This window comes from Periophthalmus magnuspinnatus, chromosome 13 (genome assembly GCF_009829125.3).
Source record: "Periophthalmus magnuspinnatus isolate fPerMag1 chromosome 13, fPerMag1.2.pri, whole genome shotgun sequence".
Lineage (NCBI taxonomy): Eukaryota > Metazoa > Chordata > Actinopteri > Gobiiformes > Gobiidae > Periophthalmus > Periophthalmus magnuspinnatus.
The window spans coordinates 23373032-23398540 of NC_047138.1; the positions used below are offsets into that span (position 1 = coordinate 23373032).

At 38.1% G+C, this 25509-nt stretch overlaps 1 protein-coding gene across 1 annotated transcript in view; it reads left to right on the forward strand.

Moving 5' to 3' along the window:
• The window catches only part of gbe1b (glucan (1,4-alpha-), branching enzyme 1b), a 255845-nt gene that overhangs the window by 100645 nt on the left and 129691 nt on the right, over window positions 1-25509 (forward strand). Inside the window, exon 7 of the mRNA XM_033976749.2 lies at window positions 3863-4072. Coding sequence (XP_033832640.1) covers window positions 3863-4072 — 210 coding nt within the window. The remainder of the gene's footprint in view (window positions 1-3862; window positions 4073-25509) is intronic.

The following is a 25509-nucleotide window of genomic DNA, read 5'->3' on the forward strand; positions in this document are numbered from 1 at the left end:
GCATTACACCTTTTTTTTCCACTTTTGGTTTTTGTCTTCAAAAGTAGAGCTGATGCAAATATTGGTATTTTTGACTCACATTTCAAAAACTTAAGCAAAAACATAATATGACATGTTGTGAACTGCATTTTAGTGTACCAATTGATGGGCATCACTGACTTGTTTGTCTCAGCTGCTCCAGTGTTTTTTTTTTCTTCATGGGATCCTATCCCCAGTGACAATATCAAAAGTAGCTTTCTTCTGGAGTTACTGAACCAAAACAGCCCCATACTGATTACCAATAACAGTCATACGATATTCATGAAACACCATTGAGTAAGCCTGAATTCATGCATCCTTCAGACCACTTACTCTCAACAGTGCCCTGAAAAAACAAAGTGCGCACCAACTTCCGACTTCACTTCTCTCTCTCACCTCAGATGAAGGTGAGGGCGCGTGGCACCGACATTAATCTCTGCAAATACATTGGGCGTTAATCCCAAGAACGGCAGCCGGGCTTGATAAAACCGGACTCGTGGCACTATTTATCTCCGCTGCAGATCCCCCTCTCCTTTGCCTGGAGAAGAGCACAGATACAAAGTGTAATGTAGTGTAATTTCACCCATGATTGATCCCTCAGTGTCAGTTAAAACCAGCGCAATTGAATGGCGGGAAGCCGGTAATGCAGCCTCTGCCACACAGCCCAGGGAAAGCTGATATACAAACAGATAGAGAACCGGTCGGGGTAGTATTGACTGTACATTGCAGTTTCTCCACGTGTTTGTATACAGCGGACAGAATATTGATGACTCTAAGAATCCTGCGCTGTCCCAAAATAATACGTGTGACCTTTTTTAGCTTGTTTGAATCTTCATATGTGCTACTTCTTGTAATAGATATTGATTACTGATACAAAACAAATGTCTTGATTGAAAAAATAAAATTTAACCCACACCAGTTTCAAAAGGGATTTTGATTGTGCAGGTTTCACTATTTGCTCATTTCACCTGATATGAATGCAGAAACAGAAAATGGCATTGATTTTCGTTTAAACAATAATGACAACACCAAATATGTTATGTAGCTGTTATTTATCCCTCAAGTAATTACAATTTGTATAAATCAAAATTCAAATATTATGAGACTTTCTGGGCCAACTACAAACAGTAGTCTCATTACATTGATTTATATGTCCAGCCAGGATATTGACTCAACCAATATCTGGAAGCCTATATCTGATCCTGCAAATTTTTCACTATTGGTGCCGATATCCATTACCAGTTGTATCAGATAATATCAGATCAGTGCATCCTTAACCTTTTTTAACATGGTTATAACATGGTTAACACCCTTGGATCATTATAATTTAGGGTTCACCACCAGCTGGTCTCCATGGACCACTTATTGCTTTTCCTGGAATGTTCCACAATATACCATTAAACCTGGTGGTGACGTGGTGATATGATATGACCAGGCCAAGTTACAGGTCAGCATTATAGAGAGTTTAGCCTGCTCACAGTAAGAATAATGTTTTTTTTCTAAGTATTTTAGAGCAATAAAAAAGACCTGTAATTGAATAAATGCTAGATACATTTAATGCTATCTTTGGATCCTTCCAGACAAAGCAAAAACATCTTCACAGAGACATGGAAGTTGAGGCACCTTGAAGAAAACATTCATTGGAAAAATATTATGTTACAAAAAGGCTCAAAGCATTGGTAAGCTACAATATAAGAAAAAAATAAGTCATTGTCTTATGCAGAACAAAGGGATCTGAACAGAACATCTCAATGGAAGGCAATTACAAAGACCAGTAGTAATGAAAGGATGATGACACAAGGACTCATCGTGCAGACTTACTGAACGAGAGGTAACCATAACAATTGTCAAATTGGTTGAGACAAAAATTAAAGCTGATTCTGTTGAAAAACAAACAACCAAATCTTCTCTTTAGGCTCCCTATTTCTTCATGAATGGACAATACATTTAAATGTTATACAACCCCAATCCCAATGAGGTAGGGACACTGTGAAACTTAAAAAAAAAAGTACAGAATACAATGATTTGCAAATCCTTTTCAACCTATATTGAACTGAATAAACTACAAAGACATGATATTTAATGTTCAAACTGATAAACTTTATTGCTTTTATGCAAATATTCACTCACATTCATTCAAATTTTCAATTTGATGCCTGCAACACGTTCCAATAAAGCTGGGACAGGGGCAACAAAATAATAGGTAAGTTGAAGAATGCTCAAAATACACCTGTTTGGAACATTCCACAGGTAAACAGCTTAATTGGAAACAGGTGAGTGTTATGATTGGGTACAAGCAAGGATGGGGCGAGGTTCACCATTTTGTGAACAACTGCGTGAGCAAATAGTCCCAACAGTCTAAGAACAACGCTTCTCAACATACAATTGCAAGGAATTTAGGGATTTCATCATCTATGGTCCATAATATCAAAAGATTCAGAGAATCTGGAGATATCTCTGCTTGTAAGCAGCAAGGCTGAAAACCAACATTGAATGCCCATGACCTTCGATTCCTCAGGCGGTACTGCATAAAAAACAGACATGAATGTGTAAAGGATATATGGGCTCAGGAACACTTCAGGAAACCGTTGTCAGTTAACACAGTTCATCTCCAAGTGCAAGTTAATACTGTACCATGCAAAGTAAAAGCCATATATCAACAACACTCAGAAACACCGCAGGAGTTTCTGGGCCCGAGCTCACCTGAGATGGACTGACATAAAGTGGTAATGTGTGCTGTGGTCTGACGAGTCCACATTTTAAATTGTTTTTGGAAATCATGGATGTCGTGTCCTGCGAGCCAAAGAGGAAAAGGACCATTCGGATTGTTCTCAGTGCAAAGTTCAAAAGCCAGCATCTGTGATGGTATTAGTGCCCATGGCATGGGTAACTTGCACATCTGTGAAGGCACCATTAATGCTGAAAGGTACATACAGGTTTTGGAGCAACATATGCTGCCATCCAAAAGTCTTTCAGGGATGTCCCTGCTTATTTCAGCAAGACAATGCCAAGCCACATTCTGCACGTGTTACAACAGCATGGCTTCGTAGTAAGAGTGCGAGTACTAGACTGGCCTGCCCGCAGTCCAGACCTGTCTCCCACTGAAAATTTGTGGCGCATTATGAAGCGCAAAATACAACAACTGAGACCCCAGACTGCTGAGCAACTGAAGTTGTACATTCAGCAAGAATGGGAAAGGATTCCTCTTGCAAAGCTTTAACAATTAGTGTCCTCAGTTCCCAAACGCTTATTGATTGTTGTTAAAAGGAAAGGTGATGTAACCGTGGTAAACATGCCCCTGTCCCAGCTTTATTGGAACATATTGCAGACATCAAATTGAAAATGAGTGAATATTTGCATAAAAACAATAAAGTTTATCAGTTTGAACATTAAATATCATGCCTTTGTAGTTTATTCCATTCAATATACCGGTAGGTTGAAAAGGTTTTGCAAATCATTGTGTTCTGTATTTTTTTTAAAGTTTTACACAGCGTCCCAACTTCATTGGAATTGGACTTGTAAAATATGCACCGCTATTGTAAAGTTTGTGACTTTTTACTAGTTTGAAAAGAGGAAAGCATCATTTCTCTTATATCAGAAGACCTATAGAATATAGAATACCCACATTTCTATGAGGCCAACCTTTTAACATACTGAAAGACTATTCAGTGGGTGCTATTGACGCAAAAAGTCTTATAATGGTTACAGTGTTTTCATTTCTTTCACGTAAATAAATGTGATGTCATTCTCTGCACTTCTATATGATTATACCCTACACCCAAAGTATCAGTGTTGGTATTGGGACTATAAAAAGTGAACTGCTTGCCCTTGTGCTTGTGTGCAGCCGGTACGGGACCCCTGAGGAGCTGAAGGAGCTGATTGACGTGGCTCACTCTCTGGGTATCATGGTGCTGCTGGACGTGGTGCATAGCCACGCCTCCAAGAACACAGAGGATGGACTCAACCACTTCGACGGCTCAGAATCCTGCTTCTTCCACTCTCCACCCCGAGGAGAGCACAGCCTGTGGGACAGCCGCCTCTTCAACTACTCCAGGTACGGACACTCCGCTGGGAATGTTCCTCCTCACTACTCTAAAATATCTACAAAAAGCAGCAGTAGTAGTAGGTTGGCAGAGTAGCCAAAAATTGAACTCAATAGTTCCTATATTTCAAAATGATACTACTAAAGTAGTAGTCAAAAAAAAATATGTATGCAAATACAAAAACTTCCACTGATTTTAGACATTTCTCAAGCAGCGCTGGTCAACAATAGCCTGGCTCACGTTGGACTGAGATGTGTAGCAGTTTGATAGAACTCAGTGTAGAATTCAATTCAATCTTGAATGATTCACACTGAAAGCGATCTGGAAAAGGCTGGAAATCATCCTGACGATTATTTAAATATGATTGGTCAAACCTCCACAACAGTGGAACAGGCTGAGAAATCAAAGTTTTGTTACATAAAAGTTCAGGGAGAAGCACAGACATCTTTCCCATCCACAAATGCACCAAGCACTTACCTTCTGCTCGTATTTTCACAAACATATTTTATTATATTTCTGCTAAAGTAGTCTGAAGTGCGTTTGTTTTGGTTAGTTAGGGTGCTTCTCTTTTGGTTTCTGCCCAAACCATAATACTGCTCTGTGATTGGTCTGAACCAATGTTGACCTGGGCCCAATTGTGCCAGCAAGAGTAGGGCCAAATAGATTCTCATGAGTTTGTGAACTCACAAATTTGCTAGAGTTCATCTTGCTGACCAGGTTAGGTCAACAGGTTCACACTACATCTCAGTAGAGATTCACCTCACTGGGTATAAAAGAGTTCTTAAAGACTACTACTTACAGAAACCACTACTCAAGTAGTAACTGTTTGGATATATTATCAAATTCACAATTTAAACTTGGGCAGTCTTCATATCCCAGTGAGAAACTGCCGTAAAAATGAAATCTTTTTGCTTAAAGTCTGATTTTCAACTCAGAGGAATTCTGCAGTTTACCCCCTACAGTCGCTCACATCAACTTCAATATCCAACTCAGCTTGCTTCTTTCTGCATACATTTACTGACTTTAAAAGAAGAAGAACTGTGGATATGATGCACCGCAAATTTCATCATCTCAGGCACTAGGAAAGATGTCATTTAAGAAGCAAATCCTTCCAACTATGTTCTAAACTTCATCTCCAATGTAAAAGCCTGTTAGTGGGTGTTAGGTTTGGCTTATTGTGGATAGCTTACACAAACAATCCAAAGATATAGATTTGTCAGTGCACAATTGGAATAATTGTTAATTGTATATTGGCTATGCATTTATCACTGACCACTGTTTGAGATGTAACCTGAAAATGCGATCACTGACCTGTCTGTTACTAACTTTTATATTGTAATTTTTATAACTGTCTGTTTTAAATGATGTGTTTTGTCTGTGGGTTGTGTTGTTGATGATTGAGATGCTATTGCTTTTCCTGGAGCTGCTGTATGGTACAAAACATTGTGTAATGATCTGATATTTTGTGTTTTCCTCCGAGTTGACAATTTTTGGTTGGTGTTGTAACTGTTTATGTCTTATTGTTAATATAACGGCTTCTGTATGTGACACTTGGTTGCTATGCTGACAAGTTGATGTAAAGATTCTATTCATCGGTTATGAATCTGTGTTGTGAGTTGAGAGTGCTGCTGTTTTGTTCTTGTTTTGACGTGGCTTACAGCCTACAGTAGCAATTGTGTTCAGCAAATAAGCAACCTGAAATTATCTGGCATGTTTCCTTACATCAGAACGCTACACTATCTCTCTAGCATTATTCAGTCATAGATTTTTCACTAGGGGTATAACGATGCATTGCGATTCTAAAATCTGACCATATGCATTGTGTAAGAGCTACAGTACGCAACTCATTTTATTCAGATTATAAAACTTTATTTCTTTAACGCTAGGCATCTCCGTCAAAAATGTCACTTCATTTTTCTTGACCCTTACCTTTCGCTACCACTGTTATCATCAGGTAATTGTGCCAAAGAAATTACTACAAAAGGACAGTTTATTACCAAAGACCAGTCTCTCTCTGTGTTTCTGTCTGTGTGTGCTGTGCAGTCTGTCCCCGCTCCTCCTCCCTCTCACTGATCCTTCTTTCCACTCTGTTCTCTCCTCTGGTGCTTCTTATCGTTATAATCCAAGTTACAGAAAGTCAACCAATATTTTCCTCACCATTTACGAGTGAAACTTACGAGCTCATCTAGCGCACAGATATTGCACATGTTTCTGCCAGTAGATTACTCCAGAATTATTGGTCTTATCAGCACGAAATGAACGCTGTAGTGAGCCTGACATCTTGCTCTCTAGACCTGAAGTCTATCTGTTTTCGATCAGATGAAAGAAAATCGATTTATCAAAATGGGGGGGGGGAAATCATGATTCTTTTTATTTCCATATCACCCAGCCCAACTTGACAGTTGTTGTCACCAAAGTTGAAAAAATAACATGACTTATTATTATTATTTTTTTTTAATTTACATATTGTGGAGAATTATGATGAATTAAATCGTAGGTCTTTCATCGTAGAGCAGTGGTGGGCAAACTTTTTGAGAAACGGGCCACAATGGGTTCAAATATTTGACAGAGGGGCCGGGCCAGGATATATATTACATTAGAGATTTGGCCTGTAACATGTAGCAAAGCATGAATATGCAAGGCTCATTGTACAAATTGTTTTCCAAATGCATTAATTAAATCAATAATTAATGTATTGCATTTTGGTTAAAAAAAACACAGCAGAAAAACTCATTCAGTTTTATCAAGTGCCAAAAGATCAACAACTTGTTGAAAAGGTAATCTAAACAAGGTTTACCCTTACCTATTTTAATATTATTTGGTTACGTTCGGCGGGCCAGATTAATAATATCATAACATAATAACATAGTTTGCCCATGTCTGTCGTAGAGCAAACCGATTCGTGAGATTTGTGAATCGTTGCACCCCTAGTTTTTACTGGTTAAAAAGTACATCACAAAGAACATTTCACAGTGAGGGGAGGCCGCCTTTCCACAGTAACTTTGTCTTTTGGAGTCACTTACTTGTATCTATGGAGATATATGTGTTTATTACCATGCTTTGAACCATTCGATTCCCCAGCTGAAAAATGACACAGTGGACCTTCAAGAAAATGCTGGGCTCTTATTTCTTGAAAAACTACAAATAGTGTTTTAGCTTTCTTAATATTTACCAGTCACACGATACCCCAAGCTCAAAAATTGAGATCTTATTGGTGTATTGCATATTTATAACTTTAATTTTCAAACATACTGGTATCTCAACTCTTTGCACTTGATTTAATACATTTTATTGGAGATGATGTAAATCTACATTACACTGCAACGCCAGACTTACTGCGGAGCCCTTATCAATTATACAACCTGAATTCCCGCTGCATGATGTTGACTTATGATGCCGTGTTTGATGGATGAGCACCGGCTAAGGGATTGTACTGGGAGCGGAATGCATTTGAATAATGTGAACAGAAAAGTTGATAAAAAAAACCCAAAACTACTTTGTTTTATTTTTTCCAACCCCATGACTCTGCGCGGCATTGGACAGATCAGAAGTCACAATCACAAGATGTTTCGCTGCTCATCCAAGTGGCTTCTTCAGTTGTGGTCAGATTGCTGGTGGACACTGCCTTATATCTGTCTGAAGGGAGGAGCTGACTACACTGACACTAAGGTGGTTTTCACACATGTGGTTCTGTGGACCGGCCCCAGTGGAACTAGATTTAGTTCTGTTTACTTTTAGGCTGGCCTTATTCACATACATTGCACATCATTCACCCCAAACAGACCATGAGTCACATTAGAGTCCATAAGATCATCAAGAACTGATTTCTATGACAACGCACATCAAGCAGGCACAGCTCTGTGAATTCACACATCCTCGCTTCCCCTGTACATGGTGGTCTTTTGTTACACTTGTTGCTAAATATACAGTAAGGACTGTACACGCTGTTGACAACAGAGAAAACGACACACGGACAGAAACTCACCTGCACAGACAGAGGCAGGAGGAGACTGTTGCATATATTAAATTGAGACAAACTACCTCTCCAGGTGAATGTGCAGCAGCATTGCAGTGCCCATTCATTCAAATATGCGTGATCAAAGCACTTTTTACCCATTTCCAAGCACTTCTTCTCGCACCCATAGACAGCCTATGCTTGCACCGCAGACTGGATACATCGGCCCAGAGTTGGCCATGTTCACACCACACTCACCCTGCTCCAGAATGCAAGTGGAGCCACTCCGAGACCTTCTGTTTCTAGCACTCTTGGACTGGCCATTTACTGCGGCCCAGAGTGCAACTGTCATGTTCACACAGGCCCAAGCACCGCTTTCAGAGCGAATGCTCTTTTACATCGACCTAACTAGTGGCAGTGTAAAAATGAGTCAGAACTGTCCCAGAGTCATATTTTCATTATCGTTCAGGGCTCTCCCACCTATTAGCAATAAGGAAAACTTACTATTATTGTTTTCCTTATTTTGATTTAGGTCTGAACTCACAATCACAACCCTGGTGCGTTTTATCTAGCTCCACAATGGCATTCAGTTTGTTGTTCATCTGATACTCCCAAAACTTTGCCAGCGCTGTTAATGGGGAACCAAAGTCTCCACAAATGCGCTTGATTTTACCTTTACAGCAGCGGCGACACTTCGCGAAATTTTAATGCTCTTTGACTTACGGTTTGATGTCACCGACTTGGCAGGCTTTGATTTTGCTCATATTTTTAGCTAATTAAGAAAATGTGAGGGGAAACATGAAAGAGCGTAAGTGAAGGAGAGGTTGTTGTCTTCTAAGTGAACGTGCTAAAACTATTGATTTATGTTGTAAAGGTCTAATGACTGTCTCCACAAAGTTCTAAGCATGGTAAGATTTAAGACATTTAACATGATCTGGTTCTTAAGATGGAGAGAGTGCTGGGATATAAAAAGAGCTGTGCAGTCATGCTTTTGTGAACATTTGTCATCATAATGACCCTTAATGTGGACTTAGTTTCCTAAAATAGTATTTCTATTTTATCACAAGAATTCATCTTTATAGACCAGATTGGAAAGATGTGCAGGCAGTCAGTAGGCCTGTATATCGACTTATTGTTCAATGTATGAAAGCTGGAACTTTTTTTTTTTTTTTAGTAGTAAGGTTGTAGAGGGTTGAATCTAATTCATAAAATAAAAGCTAATTATTGGTTCCTTCTGCTATTTATATTTTGTAACACAGGCCTTTTAATGATACTGTCTATTAATAAACTGCAATACTCGCAATATTTCTTTACAGCAATAAATCATACTTCAAAATGTGTTATCATGACAGGCCTGCCAGTCAGGCACATTAAACTGGACAACAGGAGGAAGAGCATGGTATGGTTTAAAAAAGCCCAGTTCAGTCCAGTTCTGGAGAAAACCGAGGTCCCTTAATGTGATCATAACACTAAACTTCATTCATGTGTCCAGCGTACTGTTGTATGCTATTAGGCCGGGATAATCACTATGGAGGACAGAGACAAGCTGATCAAAAAGACTCAAAATATCAAACCATGAGCTGTGATACTTGGGCTGAACAATTTGGGAAAAAAAAATATATATATATATAATAGTGATTGTTCTGACAAGTATAGTGATTTGTTCTTATAATAGAATTCTGTTCAGAGTTCACATTTTAAATAGTTCCAGGAGAATTGACAAAAAGTCTGAAATATGAACTGACAATCTAATACAATAATCACATCTAAATGACAGGGTTAGCAGTTTTAATGCAGAATAAGAATATTTTGTTGTTTGTGGCGGGCATTTTTATAATTGCAGCCTTTAGGATTTGCTAAGCCCCATATGGCACAGTATTTTTTTGTTTTAAATTGCCCAGATTTTAAACCCATAGATGGATACTATGTTGACAGCATTTAGCAGCATTACCCACATGCTTGTATAGCCATGCATTGGGTGTGTATGAAGTGTAAGTACAGACATAATCAGAACCAGCCTGATGATTGTTTATAGACTTAAGAACTGTGCTACAAATGTCTGTGTTTCGATTCTATTACTAACTATGTGGCAATTTGTGATTTCTTAGATTTTTTGTTTAGTTGGTCCTCTCGTGACAAATACTGACACCTTTGTTAATGTAGCAATTAGCAAAATACAACTCCATGTATGTTTTGATGAAGGAACATTATAACATGGTTAGGTTTGGTTTGCTTTTATTGTGCTTTTATTGGGAAAATTGTCTTCTGCATTTGACCCATCCTTCAAAGCCGCTGGGGCAACCTGTCAGGATATTGATCAAGGTTTGGTTTAGCTGGAGGATTTTACCTATTGTACATGTGTTGGGTTGATGGTTAAAGCAAAAAGCTCAGAAGGAAGTTATTTTGAGAAAATACAGTGTTCCCTCGTTTATCGCGGGGGTTACATTCCAAAAATAACCTGCAATAATCCGCAAAGTAGAAATCTTTATTTTTTTACAATTTTTATATATATTTTAAGGCTGTAAAAATTCTCATCAGACACTTCATATACATTTCTCAGACAGGCGTTAACATTTTCTCACATTTCTCTCTTGTTTAAACACTCTCAAAGTTCAAACCTTCATAGATTTAAAACATAAGCACAGTATTATAGAACGAAACCAAATACTATACTCTACTGCAAATAAAAATGTCAGCTTTTAGAAATATTGTAACAAATTAAATTTTAATGATCAACCTACGAGGTTGATTAATTAACCTTAATTAAGGAAATGATTAATAGTGACTCACATGTATTTCCTCTGACCACACCTTTTCCTCTGACCGCACCTCTAGCGCCGCTCCGCTCTAGTATTTCATAAAGCGTTTTAGCTTTTGTGTGGATGATGTTGGTATCCAGTGTAATGTTCTTTTTCCTCCAGTCACTGATCCACAAAGCTCAAGCAGACTCCATCCTTACGATGATCTTGTTGGGACAGTTACAACCCTTTTTGCGTCCTTGTTAAAACTTATTGCTGCTGTCTTCCTTATGTTATTTTCATCCTTCTTTCTGTGATGAACCAAAGATTAATTTATTCTGTAATGGCGCCCTACAGCGGCATAACTTCTACCTTCCCTCAGCATGTCCATGTCCTTGCCAACACGGCAGCACAGTGTACAGCTTGTCTTTATTCAACAACTTAATGCATCTCGTGCACGCCCTGTGTGTGTTCACTCTTGTTACATTTTTATTGGTGTGCTCCTTAAATGCGCTGTTACTGCAACAATAAGTAAGTATAGATAGATATAGATAGTATTATTATGACGAAAGTAAATAATGTATCCAAAATCATATCGTAAATAATATTCATTTCTAATATAATAATATTCATTGTTAATAAAATAAGTACAAAGCAATAAACAAAATACTAATGACCCAAATAAATGTTAATACATAAAATAATATACGTCAAATAAATCAAAGGTTACATAAATTTGGCTGAACGTATTCTGTACTGTACAGGAGACGTAGCACATCCCTTAGCCAATCACAACACAATGCATGTTCATGTTCATACGCTGTAAACAAAAACAAAAAACATGCAAAATTGCACACAAGAAAAAAATCTGCAAAACAGCAAGATCGCAAAAGATGAACTGCGATAAAGTAAGGGACCATTGTATGTCTCCTTTAGCACTTTATTTGAATGGTAATTTATGCCAACAACCAAGCCAATTGTCGGTAGATTATTAGGCCTCTTCTTTGACATGTGTTTAGACCTGTGCCCCTGTTCTGCAGTCGCCACCAATATACCGCACTAAGTGTCAGGCATGTGGCTCTAATCAGAGAACACGGCTCCTCTTTTCTCATTCCTATTGAGCTCTGTGTATCAGAGGCTCTCATTAGACACACTGCCGACATATGCCACATCTGTGGGGCATTTTTACACGCCCTGAGGAGGCCTGCCAGGTCCTCACCACTTCATTTATCTCCTCCTCCTTCACCACCACTGTCGCACACTGGTTTGTTTGGGGTGCCATGCTTTAAAGGAAATTAAGGCGCCGATCTCCCTGTGTGGAATATGCCTTGTTTTTTAATCAAGAGCCCGCTATCAGCCTCACAGCCCTACACTGATGTTCTTATTAGTTTGACAGGATCTGACGGGCGCGGAGTCAGTCGAGCACAGAGATTTCCAGTCTGCCTGCCAGTTTCTCCCCTTTGCATCTTTATCATCGCTTTTAGTTAGTCTGAGGCTCTACACTTTTACTCAGTCTCCTGATTCTTTGTACATTTTCTGAAAGACAATTTGCTAGCATAGGTTGCTTCCGAATTTTAATGCTGCTCAGTAGTACAAAAAAAAAAAAATTGGATATTAAAATCCAAGTTGCAATATTGGAAGGTTTAGTCATCCCAATGTTTGAAAAATAATTTTGTAATGAAAGGTTTTTGGGCTCAGGTTGAGCAATCATAAATGAACTGGAAATCTCTTTTCTTTCAAGGTTTGCTAATTAGCAAAAGGCTTAGTTTGGCTTTCATACACTCTCTATGCAAATAACAGGTTCGTGCTTTTTAAACAGTTAAAGCAGATTGTTATAACTTGTCTTGTTTGTGTCTTTACCTCATAGTGTCTTTGTGTACAGCCATCACTGCCTGTTGTGTGGTTCACCGTGATGTTTTTTCACTTGCAAAAATAAGTGATGCTGACAGAGCTGCACAGAGAGGTCACTTTAGTCACTCCACAAAAACACATTTAACTGATGCACAAACTCAACATTTTCGGTCTTGTGTTAAATTATGCAAAATGCAGACCTCTTACACGAGAGTAAGTATTTAAAATTACTTTTAATTTTGACAGATTTTTGCTTCGCTCATTGATTCTGCAGAAATCTGCTATGTTTTTCAGTCCTCTGTGATATTTTTCTTTATTCAACATCGCCCATTTGAAAATGGGGAGATTCACTGACCACCAGACTCACATCGTAAAGTATTGAAAAAGTGTGTATTCTTGCCTGATCCCAAGCAAGGTCATATGTATTCAGTGTTTTTAGCCAAGAATGATACTTGTGTCATGTTGTTACTTACTGCATGCCCACATTTTTTCTGTTCCACTACATAGACTCCACTGAAAATGTGCACGTTAATGTCATGGCCAAGCTGCTCTATGGAGTTTTTCTACTTCAAGTGGTTCAGTGCGAGTACTTTTGCATTGCCGCGGCCTGAACTTGTGCTATTGAAGATGTTGAAATGGATACATTCTTCCATATCGGAGAATGGGAAAGTAATCTATGACTGCCTTGAACCTAATCTTGGAGCCTTGAATCATAAAAGGCTGTATATTTAAATGGAGCCGATGACACGCACCCGGTAATATCTGCTTTGCGCTTGATGGAACAAGATCCAAAGTGTAGGCCTATTATTTGATCGCCGCCATCATCTCCTTCACGCAATTTCCAAAAGTCACCTTGAACCAGCGACCAGAGCGGCACGTACAAATGAGGGGTTAAAAGCTAGAGCCAAGCCTTTGCATGACCCTAACATAAGAGAGCTGTGAGAAGCTTGATGTTGCTAGCCTGGATTATCCCCCCTTCACTCCACCTCTCCCAGGATCATTTGCATCCATTTTTCATCAATCTTTGTGTGAATTCTTAAGATATGAAAACGAGGCCCACAGCCAGCCGTTTGAACGCTTGTTTTAACCGGTCCCAGTTGCTCTGTGCCACTGTTCGGCTGACTTTGACAAGCTTAGTTTATTCTCTTTATACTCAAGTCAATTTATTAATGAGGTACACTCACTGAAATATTCATGCTGGTTATTTGTATGCCCTGAACGTAAATGAATGGGATGTACAATGCTGAACAATAGCAAAGAGAGGCAGAAAATGGCATTAGAATCACACTTAATTGGTTTGTTATATGATGGCAATGTTTCATCATTCATGAGTTCTTCACTTCACTGCCATCTACTGTAAATAAGTAAATACGATCCAGTCACATAGCTTTTAGTGCACACAGAGATATTTCATACAGAAATTGGGTAGGAAATTATACTGAACGGGATGGGCACTTTACTCATATCTCTTACCCTTTTGAACAATTTCACTATTTAGAGTAAAATGTGCAAGGTTTAGGTCTTATTGCAAGTCACGAAAACTGAACTTTATATTTGTCTTATCTGTTGCCAGAGAAAATTTGATTCTATCAACTGGACAACACATTTAGGAGTGAATATTTTTTTGCTTATCATCCAAAAGGCTTCTTCAGTTCCAGCAGGGTTCTGTAAGTCACTGCCTTGTGTAGGTCTGAAGGTATTAGCTAAAGACACTGAATCACTCCTAAATTAAAGGGCCTGTACCTTATTTGTACAGTATATTTTAGCAAAATTTGTCTACATACATTGTATAAGCAGCTCTTGAAAATGGGTGCTGCATGCTGTTAATGTCTAATTATTATACAATATAACACTTTATACCTGAGTGGGTGTTAACATGCTAGTTGTTTTTAGCTTTACCGTGAATGCAAAACTCTGCTCACAGTTGTGAAAAGCGTTTGTAAACACATCATGTTGAATAAGTAGGATACTCAGAATACATAAGGTAAGTGAGAAATAATCTGAATAACCGGAACCATTTAAAATTAACTTTACAGTGTAACCTACCCGGTTGGTAGTTTCAGAAATGAATTTTACCGATCTATTTTGCATTTAATTGCAATGATTTTTTTTGAAAAAGTGCAATAGTTTGTAATGAGAAAATGTAATATTGTAATTACTACTTGTATGTTTAAATGTTAATTATGAAAAATAAACTTTCTTTGCCTTCATATACCTGTTTTAAATCCTCTATAAATCCATGCATTTTAAGTCAAACTTGGTTTGCACTGCAGCCTAACCTCTCCTTGACTCTTCGAAGCACACTGCTGTTTGATCAGTTAATAAGCTGGAAGTTAAAGTGTCCATTTAGTCCGGATGAAGTCACTCTGTATTTAGCACCCATGGGTCCCCTCTCCAGGTCCATCATGTGTGGGTGCCCGGGAAGGCTGTTTTCCTCTCCACTGAGCTTCACTTAATGAGCTCATCTGCCTGGAGGTTATTGCTGCTACTGCTACTGTTGCTGCTGCTGGGCCCACCAGCTGCAGAAGGAGAGGAGGTCTGCAGCACCAGGGCTCGGATCAAGGATTTAAGAGGAACAATTGCAGAGTTCATCTATCAATGCAGGAAGGGAGAAATCATTTTGAATAAGATAGTTGGTTGCAAGGCATTTTATTACTGTTACACCTATCTTTTATTTCTAATATTCTAGTTCAATTGGTTTGAATTTACAGTTGAAACCAGAAGTTAACATACACTATATAAAAAGACACATTCACTTTTTTTCTCACTGTCTGACATGAAATCAGACTAAACTTTTCCTGTTTTAGGTCAATTAAGATTACCAAAATTATTTTTGGTTGCTAAATGCCAGAATAATGAGAGAAGAATTTTTTAGACCATTTTTCATTACTTTCTTAAATGTCAGAAGTACATGATCATGATCTTAGTCCTATTGAAAATTTATGGGCATGTGGGCTGAAAAGGCATGTGCGAGTAAGGCAACCTACAAACTTGGCTCAGTTACACCAGTTCTGTAAGGAGGAATGGGCGAAAATTCCTGCCAACTATTGTGCGAATTTTGTGGATATCCAAAATGTTTGTCTCAAGTCATACCGTTTAAAGGCAATGGTTCCAGCTACTAATGAAATGTGTGTAAATGTCTGACTATGAAGAAAGTAATGAAAAATTGTCTAAAAAATCCTTCTCTCATTATTCTGCATTTAGCAGATAGAAATAATTTTGGTAATCCTAATTGACCTAAAGCAGGAAAGGTTTAGTCTGATTTCATGTCAAACAGTGAGGAAAAAAAGCATATGTGTTTTTTATATAATGTATGTAAGCATCTGGTTTCAGTATTTTCCTGCTCTTCTTGGACTTTATGTTGCAATTCTGCGATTTTACCGTTGTGTAAAGGTTCTCTTATCCTAGAGACATTTATCAAGTATAAACATTTTGCAGCATAAATAGTTATGCGCTTTTGTTGTGAAAAAAGGGGTATTTTACTTGGGGAAATAACTGTTAACAGATAACATATTTAGATCACCATGTTACCTTTTACTGTTTTGAAAATGCAAAATTTGCCAAAAACAACATTTTGTACTTGACTATGATGCACTGAATCTCCCTCCCTTTGCTCTCTGTGCCAAGTCAATTTTCCTTCAGAGCACTATTACTTTACAATCTGCTAATGAAAGTACTGCACATTGCATCAGGTTTGTCAACTAGTAGTGTACAGTTTTGTATCCTGCTTTTATATATTTATGGACAATTGTTGTGTGGGAGCACAGGTGACGTAGGTTTGTGGGTGGAGCATTGGGCAGAATCTTACAGCTAACTGTAAAGAGGCTTAGTGTCCAGGAGAGATCACTAAATTACTGAAATATGCATGTATGACATCTAAAACCTCTTCAGACATGTTTTTGATGACGGAACAAAGTTATGATATGGTAGAAAGCCCCCATTATACTCCCTCTTTATTGTGACTATTGTTATAAGGAGGATCAATATAACCCAGCCCTAAGCGCAGGGTTATACATGCAGGCTTATTAGGTTTCATAAAGTTGCTGCTTATGCTGTTGATGTTCGGTTTAACTTTGTGGCTATTGAAAGAAACATTGAAATGGCAGCGGATGTAAATTCATTTCAGGTGTCATTTCTGTCCATGGCATCTTAATGTCTGTGAGAAAAAAAAGTTGCGAAAGCATTAAATGAGGACCTTATTTGTCCTTTTTGGTCCAGTGCAGGAACCATCCATCAGGCTGTCTGCGGGCATTGCTGGAGCATCCCAGTTGTTGTGGAATGAGCTGTCAGACCCTGAAATGTATTTGCTCTTATCTGTGGCTCACCTGTGACGGAGTAAAAACACAGCCCTAAATCTGTGGTTGCCACGGGTACGCCCTGCCTTGACCCCATATGCAGAGCGGCCCTGCGCTGGTATCTGTAAAACACATACTGGGCTAACTTCATGTTCGGCAGCGGCAGGAAATAAGTTGTGATAAGGTACATCTTGTGCTGAATTAAAAAATGTAAATGGACTTGTTTTGGCTTCTTTTAGCAGAGCTCGGTGATGGATGACTTTATGAAAGCCTACAAGCAGCCATATTACAACTATTAGAAGCTAGGGTGAAAGTCTGTCATGAGAAATTAACAACTGTGTTCTTAACAGAATACAAAGTAAGACAATCAGCAGTAGAAGAATATACATGCTCTTGACTCCCTTTTAATATTGATTTACTCAGTATGTTTCATTTGTTTTGGAGGTGTTCCTTGTTTATTGCCTGCATTTAACCTAAAATCAAAACCTTTTTTGGCAGTGCAAGGCAATATTTTACTAGGAGAAACTTTGTTAAAATAACTAGTTTTAATTTTAATACTTTGTACTTTAATATTTTGAAATTAACAGTTTTAAGATAATTAGACATTGCCAGACTTTTCCCCCCATTTTTCTTTAGGGTAGAATATCTACTTCAAGCTGAGTGCTAACTACTCTGCCACACTCTGTGTTTAACTTAGTTATGTAGGCAGTGACACACATATCCAAAAACAGTTAAGCCTCCGTGCTGGATCCCTAAACCAAAATTGAACAGAGAAATTACTAAAGATGGTCTCTGACCCAAGACAACACTTGTGGTGTTGAAAAATTGGGAGCTTCAAAGAACTGTGCAGATCTACTTTCTTTCTACACTTTACAGTTAGACAACATAGCATCAGAGGTGGATAGAGTAGCTAAAAATTGTACTCAAGCAAAAGTCGAAGTAGTAGTACAAGAAATTACTCAAGTAAGTGTAAAAATGTATTTGGAGAAAATGACAAGTAATAAAACTTAAACTTATAACTGTGAGTAACGGTTGGGACGTAACAGATGAATTTTTAACTTGAAGTTAATGTAATTTGAAGGAAAAACATTAAATCTATTTTTTCAAAGGACAGACCACAAAATTAAAAAAAGATTACATTATATTTGAAGGAGCGCTGCAAGAAACACAAATGTTCAAATCAACATAAAGCTTTTGTCACTTGTAGACTTACTTGTAGTGGGAAAAAGAGCCAAAACTCCAGCAAGAGTACTGTTACTTCAATAAAAATATTAGTCAAGTAGGAGTAAAAGTATGCTGCTAGAAAAGTACTCTGAAAAGCACGATTTCTTTACAAAGTTACTCAAGTGTGTGCTAACCATCTCTGCACAGCATGTTTACTACATGGTGCACATTCAAAATGCCCATGATTTACACAAACTTTCTTACTCCATTGACTTCTGCATTACCTCCACTGAGACCACCCTGATTCACTATGCACTATCACTTGCAATTGTACTTGATGATAAATGGTGTTGTACCTTCTAATGTGGCAGTATGGTTTCATTGCCGACCTATTATGTCCTTCCTGTGAGAATACACTCCTGTCTACACTTATTGTCAGATTGGCCTAATCTATTTATCGGGTATTTGCGTGACCACCCCCTCTTCCCCTTCAAACCATCCTTCTCTCCTGGGATGACTACATGGAACCCTGCGCACTTGTCAGACGGCACTGGCGTGGTCATACTCCTAGGAAAAACAAAACAAACGAAACAACCCCAAAACATTTGAATGGCTTTATTTCTTTAGTCAGCCCATCTGGACAAAAAGTATTTCCCCCTCTTGCATTATTGAAGAAGTAGAACATTGTTAATGCACTCAAGAGGTTTGTTAATGGTGCGGTTTAGAGACTGGCTACATTGTATTTGAAAATTAGGAAGTTAAAGACCAGCAAGTATTAATCTTGGTTTAATCAAGTAGAAGTTTTGAGTTTGCGACAGGAGGAATATATGCCGTTTTTTTTTTTCTTTGCAATTTTGTGTATTAAATGATTATGCCAAATATGACATTGCCACCATTGCAAGGTAAAAATAAAAAACTGATTCAAGTCACCTAATGAGTCAAAGGAGTATTATGCTAAATCAACTTTTTAACCTTTCTACCGTGCTATAATGTTTTTCCCTTATTTAAAAAAAACTGTCCACAAGTTTACTTAATAAGGAATCTTTGCGCAGTGCTCATGCTCATGCTCCTGCAAGTGCTTAGTGTGAAGTAAAGAACGTTGGAGGTTCTAAAGAAAGCAAATATACATACTCTCTCAAATACAGTGCAGGCCTGTGATGGGCTCCCCTGACCACATGATCGCATTTTAACAAAAACTGAGGTGCACGCACGTGTCTACGCGCATGGATATTGGTTTGATTTGAGTGAAGGAAAACATTTCACTTCTCTGCGTATTTGAGAAATTTCTGACTTTGGTTCACTCACCTGTTTGTCCTGTTCAAACAATAACATTCAAACAGTACATCCCATCATGTACGAGTTTATAAAGTCAGAATCTGTTCACACCCTAAGTCCAGCTCCACACAACTTGCATTGCTCCACAAGTCCCGAGTCCAACTCCACTCGGTTTCCATTGTTCCACATGTCCCGAGTCCAGCTCCACTCGGTCTCCATTGTTCCACATGTCCCGAGTCCAGCTCCACTCGGTCTCCATTGTTCCACAAGTCCCAAGTACAGCTCCACCCGTTCTGTATCGCTCCACAAGTCCCGAGTCCAGCTCCACCCGGTCTGTATTGCTCCATAAGTCCCGAGTCTAGCTCCACCCGGTCTGTATCAGTCCTCAAGTCCCGAGTCCAGCTCCACCCGGTCTGTATTGCTCCATAAGTCCCGAGTCTAGCTCCACCCGGTCTGTATCAGTCCTCAAGTCCCGAGTCCAGCACCACGCCACATCATGGGCCACAAGTCCTGATTTAAACTTACTTGCATAACTATTTAGATTACCAATATACTGTATAATGGGTGAACCAAAGGCTCTAACTCCTGTCCATATTCTCTTTATCTTTTGTTTCAGTGTAGGAGTTCTGTTGGTCTTAAAACACTATTGATTTTTACCTTGCTACTGTTTGTCGTTTATGAGGATGTCAAAACAGACAAAGACTAGACCCGTAAACCATAGCAACTAAAGGGTATTTTTCATCCATACATCCATAAATCTCCTGTTTGGTTGCTTGGCCTCTTTGAACTCGTCTTTACACAAAAGTGCCAAAAACTAGCTTTATGTAAGTTGTAAAAATTGTGGATAGAACTAACAATTACTAAAACATATCAAACCAATAACTATATTAATGCATATTGTCCATTGGTTTTAGTGAAAATTGTCATTTATGTGTAGAAAACAGTACAGTAAAGGTCCCAGAAAAGATTCTTGTGAGACGCCTCTGGACAATTTAATTGAAGGGGAACTCTTAATTTAACATTTAATTCAAACATTTTTATAGACTTTAGACTTTAGACTTTACTTTATTGTCCCCGGGGGGAGATTCCTTTCCACATACACAGAGCACGTCTGACATATACACAGATAAACACCAAACATCGCACTCACATAAACATACATTACAAAAACAGTTTAAGAAAGCAATGGCCGTTGGGACCAGGCTTCTACCGAACCGAGCCCTCCTGCACCTGATCGCCCTGTACTTCCGTCCTGAGGGCAGAGGGATTAGATGGTCCTGGAGGGGGTGAGTGGCGTCCTGTGAAGCTGAAGTAAAAAGTAAATTAGCTATAGTTCTTTTTTAAGTAGTTTGGAGGGTGTGTCGACCATTACATCTGGAATATTTTACTGTTTTAGTATGATTTTAACTTGTTTTTTATTTGATTTTACTGGAAAGCACTTTGGTCACCTTGAGTGTTGTAAAGCTCTCTATAAATAAATGTTGATTGATTGATTGTTCTTCTGAACATTCATTTTTGTCTCTTTTCAACAGGCTCCCTTTTAGACAGTTTCTACAATGACTCTGACACAGTGAATTTTCTTTGTTTTCCTTTTCCAGTCAGATGCCCTTCCTGTTGGAACCCACCACATATTGTGCAAAAGTAAAAAAAAAAAAAAAAAAAAAGTGGTTGCTGGACAAACACTTAATCTACTACAACACTTTTTTGTTCTTGTTCATTATTGTAATGAAGGAATTCCGTAATTATGGAGCAGCAGCTGCAGTCTCAATAGTGTTAAACTGTAAATGAGCCAACACTTTCAGCACATTAAACACTGTTTGCAAATACATTACGTTACTCTATCTTGTCACTTCAAAGTTGTGCTCAATTCAAAATTAATTGAAGTTTTGTTGGTGCGTTCAGGCGTAGTACAAGTCTGTCTAGTGAAGCCTAACAGTTTGTGGAGGATTTTTCTCAACTTTGAGCCTTTTATTTAAGTTCTATTGGAGCATAAATGTGGACGTCCTCACTGCTTCACCAACTTTCTGACATGACGAAACCCAATCCAACAAAAAGCGCACCTCACTGTAATAGAACAATATTAAAATAAGTTTGAAGTTGTCTGCAAAATTTTTCATTTATACCCCACACAGTGAGATGTGTTATGCATCATGCTCCTGGGTGAGTGTAATTTCAATTAGCTGTGCAAAGATGATGTGTAAAAAATCTTTGTTGTTTTGTTGTTGTTGATTTTTCCCTGAAGTGAAAGGCTGTCACAGGTTCAATGTCATCAGTTTGACAGAGTGAGACCAGCCAAGTGGTGGGCTCCAGCCACGTCAATCTCCCTTGTTTACCCAGACACAACCGTAGCTCCAGCAGCACCGGGGGGGCCCGATCTCACAAATGTTTGTCGACAGTGGAGTGCGTCAGAGAGAGTCAAAGGATAGTGTTTTTGTTCATGTCTGCGTTTGATCAAAGAGGAAATTGTTTTCTGTTTTCTGCTCATAAGTAAAATTGAATTGTCTGCAAAATGTTATATTGTAAACCCTGACTGTTGGAGCACAGCTGCGTAGTATGTTAATGACAAATGACTGTAGAAAGATAAACCTTACTGTGGTTTTCAGTCAACAACTTGTGTTCATTATTTTTTGTAATGTTTAAGGAAGAAAGAAAATATATTATATATATATATATATATATATATATATATATATATATATATATATATATATATATATATATATATATATATATATATAAAAATTTTGTCTTGATCAAAATTTGACTTCTCTGAGCTATTGGCAGATTAATGTTTCCAAAGATGGGTCAAATGTGGGAAACACATTTTTGTGGATATAAAATATACCTTAACCTATTGCTTCCATTTTTGGCACAGGATCACAAAAGTATTCATAAATGTGATTTGACACTGAACTTGTTTTTAGCTGAAAATGTAAAATTCACTCCTCAACAAACATAACTACTCCAGTGAGAGCCTGTAGCAGATTTACATAGCAGTGCGTTTATCAGCACTACTGTATATGTGTAACTCCCATGAGAGTTCATGGATGCCAAAAACATAGCTTAGAAGAAGGAAACGCATTCCCCCGGTCACCTAAAAGCAACTTCAAAGGAATGATAATGCAGGGTTATATCTCTTGGATGTATGAGAACTGCTTTTTGCTAACAAGTTCACCGTGTCCACTCTAATGACGCAGACTGTGGTATGCATGCTCGGGCTCGCTGCTAGTTTCAAGAGTGGAGATTCAAAGGGAATGTGTTCAATTCACTTTAAGATGCATTTGACAAAGTGCCCATAATAACCAGGCTAAACACTGGAGGAAAAACAGATATCCCTAAAGGCAGTTGTATGCACCAGTGGCACCACTAAATATACAAACAGTGGAGAGACTACATATGAGGTAAGGTACCCCAATTCCAATAAAGGTGGGATGCTGTGTAAAACTTAAAAAAATACAGAATACAATGATTTGCAAACCTTTTTCAGCCTATATTGAACTGAGTAAACTACACCCAATCATGACACTCACCTGTTTCCAATGAACCTGTTCACCTGTGGAATGTTCCAAACGGTGTATTTTAAGCATGTCTCAGCATTCCCATTTTTTTGTTGTTGCTTCTGTCCCAGGTTTATTGGAATGTGTTGCAGACATCAAATTGAAAATGAGTTAATAATTGCATAAAAACAAATTATATCAGTTTGACCATTAAATAACATGTCTTTGTAGTTTATTCAGTTCAATATAAGTTGAGTTTTACACAGCGTCCCAACTTCATTGGAATTGGGGTTGTATACAATGTGTGTTTTAGGACAGTGTAGTCTTTGTGTTCTAGTAGTATCCATTTCAAGTTTATTTCTATAGCACACTTAAAACGTCAGCTGACCAAAGTGCTTCACATAAAGTCAACAAAAATCAAATATACAAATACATAGGAAAAGAACAATAAAATACCACGTATGCTCCTGTATTTAAGAAAACTTTATTATAGTTAAGTTGTTGGTTAATTGTTGTTAATTTAACAGTAAATTAACAATAAATCAACAATAAACAAAAGTGGATTGCAGTGTTGCAACAGAAAATTCCACAAACTGAAATTATTCGTGCTAGATTGTTTTAAACTGCCTTATAATGAACCTTTGACTTTAAATTTGAAACTACTACTAAAAACTGAGATCATTAGCACCAGTGTCAATTCCAGCCCATTCAACAACAACAACAACAACAAACTTTATTTATAAAGCGCTTTTCATACAAGAAAAATGTAACACAAAGTGCTTTACAGTGCATTAAAATCAGTCCCACCCACTAAACCCACCCAACCACCCCACAGCCAAACAACCCAACACATCAATAAACACAACCAGTCAACCCCCCACCCCAACGCACACTCCCACCCCCCACCCCAACACATGTTAAAATACCTTTGGTTTCATTAAAATAAGTTTAAATGCCATTGGCTGGAGAAGAGATGAGGTCAAGACCAAACCTCCAGGGCCCACGAGCCAGGGCCCAGCAGTCACAGCCAACCACAGCTCCCGGTGCAGAGGGCTCCTCAGAGGAAACACTGGCAAATCTAAAATTATTAAAAGAAATAAAATAAATCAAAGCTTAAACAAGTAAATAAGACATAAGTAAAACATGGATATCAACATACACTAGCCAGCCTGAATAAATAGAGAAGTAAGCTAAAGTGATAAATACTAATCAAAAGCTATGCTAAAAAAAAAAAAAGATGGGTCTTGAGCCTGCTTTTAAAAACGACATTCGACCTTTTCTAAAAATATTTCCTCTGATAGGTTAACTCATCATCTGAAATTGGGGAGACCAGATACCCAACCCAGAATGTCTTCGTAAACTATTGTGGTTTTGGGTTTTGGCAAACGTACTGATTTAAGGGTCTCTTTTAATAGCTCAACAACTCAACATTTTGTCTGCACTAAGGATTTCTTCACATACTTTGCCATTTCTTGGTAATTGCAGTGGTCAACCATGTCCATTTGCAGATATACAATAGTGATTATACGCTTCCAACACATCAAACTAAAGGAAAATTGTTCACTCACTTCTATTATGTTCCTCTAACCCCGAGGTGCCATGGTAACTACTGTAGAGAATTCATGCCATTCACTAGAGCTGAGAGGGTTCATAATGCCCATAATGAAGTGTTAAAGATCTGGTTGACAGCTATAATGATCAATGCTGATAAAGCTGTACACATTAGTGAACACTCTGGGTTCCCTGCTAAGGCTATAAGGTACAATGCAAATTAAACTAAATAAGCAAATGACTATATGGTTTGAAAAATTGAAATCACATTTCACCTATTCTATACAAATGTAAAATGTAGGCTATTGTATCCATTTATATGGACAATATGTATCCAGAGGTCCTGTCGGATTGCAGAGAAATTTTATATTATAAATTGCAAATTCTTGCAAATGACTATCTATTTGAACGCATAGATCAGTGTATTCGGTAACGAAGGCATTTAAGCGACTTGAAAGCATTTGAAGTTAAATGAAAGTGTGTGGACTACCCATTTTCTAGAAACATAATTTGGTCGGCCCCACTCACTTTGTCCCTTTCTCATTTATAGCACCATGACAGACTCATAACTGTGCTCACATGGCTCTAACCAACGCCCCGCTCACTTAATTCTAACCGACACCTATCCGCTTAGTTCTAACCAAAATCCCACCCACTTAGTTTCTTCTGTCACTTAAATATTGCTCCATGACAGTTGAACTGTATGGTGTAGGCACAGACAGTTGTTTCGACTTGTTTGCAACAAGATGCCCAAAAAGTGCTTCCCTCTGCACATAATAAATAAATAAATAAATAAAATAGTCCACATTTCTGCTAAAATAGTTTAAGTACATCCATCCACATCACCATGTTTGTGTAGGTGTGTTGGGGTTCTATAACTTTGGCTTCTATCCAAACCATAATCCTGCCCTGTGATGGGTCCAGTCTCTGAAACATTGGGGGCTCAATCACAAGAGTGGAGTCTGATGAGATGTAGTCTCATGAGTTTGTGAACTCACAAATATTGCAAGAATGCATCTTGCTGGCCAGGTTATATTTCAATGATAATTGTTGACTAATGTAATGCCATAATCTAATCTTTGAACTGCATGAGAATCTAATTTTGTCGGGTGCTGTTTGTTA